General features: G+C 37.7%; 1 protein-coding gene across 1 annotated transcript; it reads left to right on the top strand.

The window, feature by feature from the left end:
- The first annotated feature begins 728 nt into the window (after positions 1-728).
- On the top strand, positions 729-2688 carry LOC112720309 (L-ascorbate oxidase homolog). Its single transcript, XM_025771205.3, has one exon. It carries the CDS (start codon positions 862-864, stop codon positions 2509-2511), a length of 1650 nt encoding a protein of 549 aa, XP_025626990.1. The 5' UTR covers positions 729-861; the 3' UTR covers positions 2512-2688.
- Positions 2689-8025: the final 5337 nt, after the last annotated feature.

Genomic DNA, 8025 nt, shown 5'->3' with positions numbered 1-8025 from the left:
GGAAAATACTACGGGTAAACAAAAATTGTTAAGTGTATATTAAAAATAATTATCATATATAAATTTGCATGTGTCTTATTTTATATATTTTTAATATATATTTTATATTCTAATGTGTATTCAATATTAATAACTGATTTTTTGTGTATAAATACGTAATAGAATTGAGTATCAATACTTTTACTGACAAATAAAAGAAAATTAGCTTATATTAGTTTAAATACAATATAAACGTAAAAAAGAAGGCTGGTTATATAACATCTCTCTTAAAAAATGTATCCTTAACAATTATATTAATTGCAATTATAATTATTAACTTATTGAAAGAAATACTATCAAATCCATGCAATATAATAGACCAGTGTTCAAGTACACATAACTAACGATGCATTAAATAAATAAATTTCCAAAACAATAATTATCCTATATATATAAATTTACATGATACATAATAACATAGATAGTAAAGTGGCAACAATAAAATCAATTTGTTGGAAGGGAGGAAATACAGCACGTTGCTATTACTTTTTCCTACTGACCAGTACGCAAAATCCTGGCCAAAAGAGAGAAACTCTAAAAATGGAGAAGGAATAGGAACAAATTGAAGCTAATTCAAGACCCTAAAAGATGAGGTAGAGCGACATAAACGGCGCATACAGACCACAAAGGAAACGAAAATAGCTAAAAAAAGGGTTGGAAAGAAGGTATAAAAGGAGAGCAAGGAAGGCCAAAGGAAATCAGAAGAAGAACATCTATCTTCTTCCACTAATAAAGTGAGGAAGGAGATAGAAAAGGAAAGGGGATTATACTACTCTTGAATAAAAAAGAATAAAAAAGAGAGGGGAAATAAAAGAAGAGAAAATGGGCCGCGGGGCAGTTTTGGCTTTGATGCTTTGTCTGTTGGGTGTTGCAGTTCAGGCTGAAGACCCATACGTGTACTACACATGGAAAGTGACGTATGGCATAATAGCACCATTGGGAATCCCACAACAGGGAATCCTAATCAACAACCAATTCCCAGGGCCTGAAATCAACTCAACAAGCAACAACAACATTGTGATCAACGTCTTTAACTACCTCGACGAGCCCCTTCTCTTCACATGGCATGGCATCCAGCTGAGGAAGAATTCATGGCAAGACGGTACCCCTGGAACCAACTGCCCAATCCTTCCAGGCACCAACTACACCTACAAGTTCCAAGTGAAGGACCAGATCGGCTCATATTTCTACTATCCATCAACTGCTCTCCACAGGGCAGCTGGTGGTTTCGGTGGTCACAGGATCTTCAGCCGTCTCTTGATCCCAGTCCCGTACCCCGATCCCGAGGACGAGTACTGGGTTCTCATCGGTGACTGGTACACCAAGAGCCACACCGTCCTCAGGAAGTTCCTCGACAGCGGCAGGTCCCTCGGCAGGCCCGACGGTGTTCTCATCAACGGCCAGACCACCAAGGATGACGGCAGCGACAAGCCCATGTACACCATGAAGCCTGGTGCCACCTACAAGCTAAGAATTTGCAACACTGGTATCAAGGACTCACTCAACTTCAGGATCCAGGGTCATCCATTGAAGCTTGTTGAGACTGAAGGCTCTCACACCGTCCAGAACATCTACGACTCCCTCGACGTCCACGTCGGACAGTGCTTCACCGTCCTCGTCACCGCCGATAAGGAGCCAAAGGACTACTACATGGTTGCCTCCACAAGGCTCACCAAGTACAATCTCGTCGGCAAGGCTATTCTTAGCTACACCAACGGAAAGGGACCTGCTTCCCCTGAGCTTCCACCCGCACCAGTTGGCTGGGCTTGGTCTTTGAACCAGTTCAGGTCATTCCGCTGGAACTTGACCGCTAGCGCTGCAAGGCCTAACCCACAGGGATCTTACCACTACGGTGGCATCAACATCACCCGCACCATTATTTTGTCTAACTCCGTCATCAGATCTCAGGGCAAGCTCCGTTATGCCATTAACGGTGTTTCCCACGTGGACACCGAAACTCCTCTCAAGCTCGCTGAGTACTACGGCATCGCCGATAAGGTCTTCAAGTACGACCTCATCTCCGATGTGCCTCCGGTCACCGTTGACAACCTCACCCTGGCACCCAATGTCTTGAGGGCCACTTACCGTACCTTCATCGAAATCATCTTCCAGAACCCCACCAAGACCATTCAGTCATACAACTTGGGTGGATACTCTTTCTTCGCCGTTGCCATTGAACCCGGGAAGTGGAGCCCAGAGAAGAGGCAGAACTACAACCTTCTTGACGCCGTGAGCAGGCACACCATTCAGGTGTTCCCAAAATCATGGGCAGCAGTGATGTTGACTTTCGATAACTGTGGAATGTGGAATTTGAGGTCAGAGCAAGCTGAGAACCGCTACTTGGGTCAACAGATGTACGTCAGCGTCCAATCTCCTGAGAACTCAACGAGGGATGAGTACAACCTGCCACTAACCCAACTTATCTGCGGACTTTGCAAGAACATGCCAAACCCTGGAAACCTCTACCATTAAATTCAAGAGACTGTTTAATTCCCCCCTTTCCGATTTTAAGCCATATGCATGTGTCACTATAAACTATGTAATATCTCTTGTATCATGCTGTGACTCACTATTGTATTAGCCCTCCTCATGTTATCTTCTTGATTATCTTATTCATGGATAATACAATTTACATCTCCTTCCAACCTACTATTGCGTCCTTTCATTTCATTATCTTATTATATTATTAGGAATGAAGATGTTTATTTATGCTTAAATGTTGTTAATAACCCTAAATGGTAATAACTCATAAGTAATTTTTTTATCAAATTAAAATGGTTTCTAAACTTCACTTTCATTAAGTTGTTCATTTTCTTTCTAAATATAAAAATCGTAACATTGAATAAAATAAATCATGACAAAATTGTTATGAAAAATTATATCGACAAATAAAAGATATTTTTATATAAATCAACTTGAATATATTGTAAATTATTTTACAATATATTAAATTGAAATTTGATCAAATCTTATATATAGTATTGGTGTGGTGTTGTGTTGAGTCATGAGTGTGCATCTCATCATGGGTATGAGTTTGGTTCTAGATGGTACTTTGACTACTTTCCATAAGAAGGGAAAAAAAAAAGGTAACATATTAATAAAATTTATTATTAATTATTTAATTTTGAAGTACTTGACTTTTTTATTGTTGTAATTATATGTAGACACTATACTTGTTAAGAGAGTTTTTCTATTTAAATATTTTAACAAGTATGAAGTTGACCATAAAATATACTTTCATTTCATTAACTTTAAACCTAATATAGATATCTGAGTGTTAGAATCAATTATCAAAATTATATCGTAAATATATTCCAAAAATCTTGAAGGTAAATGTTGTTAGAAACTCTCAAGCTATAATTATTGTATATACCCAACTATTTTTCAAAAAACAACTCGGTAAGCCGGTAAGATAATACCATACTTCTGCTAAAGGCAAAGTGATCATTGGCAAAATTATGTTTCTGAATTCCCCTCATCTTTGTTATGAATTATGTTTCATACATTACCTTTTTACTAATGTGCCCCTTTTTCCGAAACTTATTATGAGAATGTCACTCTTTTGAAATTAATTACTCAAATAACACCTTTCTTATATTACTATAAACAATCATAATTAAAATGACAAAAGAGGGCATCTGCATAATTAGTTTAAAAATGTGGCATTTTAATAATAAATTCTGGAGTCACTATAAGAAAAGAAAGTTTATTTTAATATTATAGTTAAGTGTAAAAATTAATATATATTTTTGACAAATATTACAAATATCAAATTCTTTATATTTTTTTTGATGAATAATTTGATCGTAGAAAATTGCTTTTCAATTTTGACACTCATTTATTTTCAACTTACTCTACTATTTCTCTTTTTCGTTGAGCTCTGTCAATTTTGGCATCACACTGCTATCAGTTTGTGATCATATTACTCATTCTTCATCTTCAAAGTCTCAGTTTATTCTTCAGTTTTAAGATCTCATCTCATTCTTTGTTGAAATTTTTTGTTGAGAATTTTTTATGGTCAATAAATGTCAAAATAAATAGTATTTTTGACGGTTAATAAGTATCACAAAAAATATATTCTCAAATTTTTCTAACAAATTATTTTTTATGGCCAATATTTATCAAAATAAAATTTAATCTTTCTTTACAATTACTTATATGTTAAAAATACTATTTTTGACAAAAATTTTATTAACATATTTCCATAGTTAAAATAGTATCAAAATTTATTTTTTTGACAAATTTTAATTCTTTTTTGACACATATAATCCTAAAAAATAATCTATATTATTGTAGTGAGTTAAGTCTCAAAGTGGTCCCTGAAGTTGCACTCGAGCCTCATAGTAGTCCCTGAACTTAAAAGTTACCCATATTCATCCCTAAAGTTGCACTCCGTAACTCAGACTTGTCCTTCCGGCACATTCTATCCATCTGACGCTACTGGAAAACTGAGTTGGCATCCTTCGTGACACGTGGACATAACAGAAACGATGCCGTATTGGCTGTGGCGCCAAAATGACATGAAACGACGTCGTTTCACGGTAAAAACCTCCCTCCCTCAATGTTACACTAACGTATTGTCTCCCCCCTCTCAAAATACAAAACAAACACAACAGAAACAGAGGTTTCTTCTTCTCTGATACACTCATCAATGGTGTCTCTGTGATTGCATTAAACGCACCGATTTCAGTCGAAAACTCAGGCTCTGGAGCATCGGTTTCGTCATCTCCCTCATACACAGAGTTGTGAAGGTTGGTTTCTACGAAACAGGTAAGCCAAAAATGAAAAAAAATATATGGTTTCTCAGTTTTTTTATGTTGTTGTTAATTTAATATTCACAAAAGTTCAGTTCGTTTTTTTAAAGTGTAATGTGTGGGTATGAACGCCTCTGTCTTGTGCTCTTTGCTAGGGTTTGATCAGAACTAGATTTCTTAGTGGTTAGGCCAACAAAATTATAGACTGGAGTGTTTCTTGTGTTTTGTTGATATGGAAACTTGTTTTTTACGTGTTAGGGTTTACTGCAATTAGTTGTGGAGTTTTCAAATTGTTAATGTGTTCGAGGACAATGACTCTGATCAATGAATTTTTTTTTAATTGCAGATGGGTGATCAATTGATTACCATCATATTTCACCATGGAGGGTCATTTATCACAGAGGCTGATGGAAGAATGTCTTACAACGGTGGAGAGATTTGTGAGTTGTCAGACGTTGATACTGACACACTGGATATATTTTTTGTCCGAGACTATCACAAGAATATTGGGTATGACAAAGTTACTCAAACTTGGTGGCTGGTGCCTAATAGGCCTTTGCAAACTGATTTAAGAGCAATAACAGATGATAAGGAGCTCATGGAGATGTGTTACCTTGGTCAGGAGAACAAGGGGGTTATTCATGTGTACTACGAACATGGAGTATCTGAACCTGTGTATAGTGATGAAGCAGAACCAGTGGCATCTAAAGGCAAAGAGCTTATGGTGATACCAACCATTTTTTCCACCCCAAACCCCACCACCAATGCCACAACCGAACCAAATTCCTACCACAACACCATGTACTCCAACTTTTGAACCAAAAAAGCCTACTAATACAGCAAAACCAAAGGAGCCACCTTCTTCAGTTTCTGCTGGTAACCGAAACATACTAGAAAAAATCCCCCCCCCCCTCAACCCACTGCAACTCTTGGATCTAAGCCAATCCATCACTAAAAATAATGGCCCAACCCAGTAAAACCAAGTCCAAAATCCCACAAAAAAAATGGTCCAACCCACTGCAATTTCTAAACCATGGTCCAAAGTGAAAAAACCAAGAAGGCTGTACCAAAGAGAGGCTCTAATAATGTAAAAATAGCAGTAGCATATGGAAGGAGGCCACTGACAAGAGCTGCTGCTACTGGAAATATTGCAAGAACAATTGGTAAGGAAAAACTGCCCAAAACAGCCTTTGTTGCTTTGTCTAGCTCAGATGAATCCTCAGACAGTCATGACAGTGATGCTAGTGCAGAGGATGAACTATATCGGCCTGGTGGTGATGAGGTGTCCAGTGAAGAAGACTTGTCTGTGGATAGATCAGCAGCAAAGACTAATGTGAAACTGAGAACTAGGACAGACAAGAAACTTACAAAACTAAAGAAGGTTGTTTTGGTTGAAGATGATGGTCCTGTTTGTGCAGAGTCATATTCTGAGGATGATGAAATTATTTTTGGACCGATTCCTAAGTTTGGAGAGTCAGTTGCTCCTTATCATGATGTGCAAGATGAAGCTTATAATGATTCTGATGGTGGAGACTCATGGTACTCAGAAGAAATGAAGACTCCTCAGAACTCTAAGGATGAGTTGGAGGAAATTGATTCAGATGAGGTCTTCCCTGCGTTCAGAGAAGGAGGGAGGTTTGGAGAGCTTAGGCTTGAGGTTGGAATGACATTCACTACAAAGATGGAGTTCAAAGAGGCTGTGCGTGAATATTGTATACAAGAGGGTAGAAGGATTTGGTTTAAGAAGAACGATAACATGAGGATGAGAGCTGTGTGTAAGGATGAGAGTTGTGGCTGGCTTGTGTATGCTTCTCATAATACTGAGAACAATTGCTGGTAGATCAAGACGTTCATGGATGACCACACATATGCAAGAGAGACCAAAAATAGACTAGCTAATAGGAAGTGGCTAGCCTGCAAATTGGTGAAGAAGCTAAAAAAATATCCGAATCTGAGACACTCCGAAGCTGCACAATATTTTAAGACAAAATGTGATTTGGATCTAAACAAGTCTTCACTGATCAGGGCCTTAGGAGATGCTAGATCTATTGTGTACGGTGATGTTGCTGCCCAATATAGCATGGTGAAGAATTATGGGCTGACAGTGCTGAAGAGCAATCCAGGCTCCACTGTCACAGTTGGTGTTATACCTCAGCCCAACCCTGATGATGATCTAATATTTGAGAAGATGTACATTTGTTTGGAGGCATATAAAAAAGGATTTCTAGCTAGTTGCAGACCCCTCATAGGCTTGGATGGAGCTTTTCTGAAGACCCGGCATGGTGGTCAGATCCTGTCTGCTATTGGCCAAGATGTAAACAACCATATATATGTGATTGCCTATGCAATTGTCCCTGTTGAGAACACTAAAAACTGGAGGTGATTCTTGGAATTACTTCATCAAGACTTGGGGGATTATAAGAAGAACAAGCTGTGTTTTATCTCAGATATGCAGAAGGTATGCAATATTTGTTGTCTTTATTAAGTGTCACTTGTGATTAGTATATTGTTTCCCTTATTAGTTGTTACTTATTAAGTGAGAAGCTATTAGTTGTCACTTATTGGTTGTTACTTATTAGTTGTTACTTATTAAGTGTGAATCTATTGTTACTTATTAGTTGTTACTTATTGGTTCTTGAACATGTTGTTTATAGGCTGCTGGGCTGCTGTTTATACATGCTGCATAATGTTCTGTTTGTGTGTAACAGTTATGTTTTGGCTAGTTTCAGTGATTGCCTAGGGATCACACTGATGTCACTTATAAAAGTGCAGGGACTATTTTGGTGTCACTTATAACAAGTGTCTGACAACTATTTGTTACCTCAAACAGGGCCTTATAAATGTAGTTAAGGAGGTTTTTCTAGATGTCCATCACAGATTCTGTGTTTGGCATTTGTGGAAGAACTTCAATAAGTAATTGAAGGATCTCCAGCTTAGAGGGCTACTGTGGGATTGTGCAAAGTGTACTAGCCAAGATGGATTCCTTGAAATTATCAAAAAGATTGAGAGGGTTAATAAGGAAGCCTAACTCTTGGAGTCAGGCATTCTTCAGTAATGCACCTAAAATAGACAACATCTGCAATAATGCATGTGAAGTCTTCAACTCTAGGATCAAAGATGCTAGAGCTAAGCCTATTATCACACTCTTAGAAGAAGTCAGAATGTATGCAATGAGGTCGATAACTAGGAACAAGGTCAAGCTTAATTCAAACATTGGAATACTACCTCCTAT

The sequence above is a fragment of the Arachis hypogaea genome, chromosome 11, assembly GCF_003086295.3.
Source record: "Arachis hypogaea cultivar Tifrunner chromosome 11, arahy.Tifrunner.gnm2.J5K5, whole genome shotgun sequence".
Classification (NCBI taxonomy): domain Eukaryota; kingdom Viridiplantae; phylum Streptophyta; class Magnoliopsida; order Fabales; family Fabaceae; genus Arachis; species Arachis hypogaea.
The sequence above is the reverse complement of the archived record's forward strand: the minus strand, read 5'-3'. Positions and strand labels throughout refer to the sequence as shown.

What these genes read in the sequence shown, in the direction of transcription:
- LOC112720309 (XM_025771205.3), top strand. Translation starts at nt 862, where the DNA reads ATGGGCCGCGGGGCAGTTTTGGCTTTGATGCTTTGTCTGTTGGGTGTT.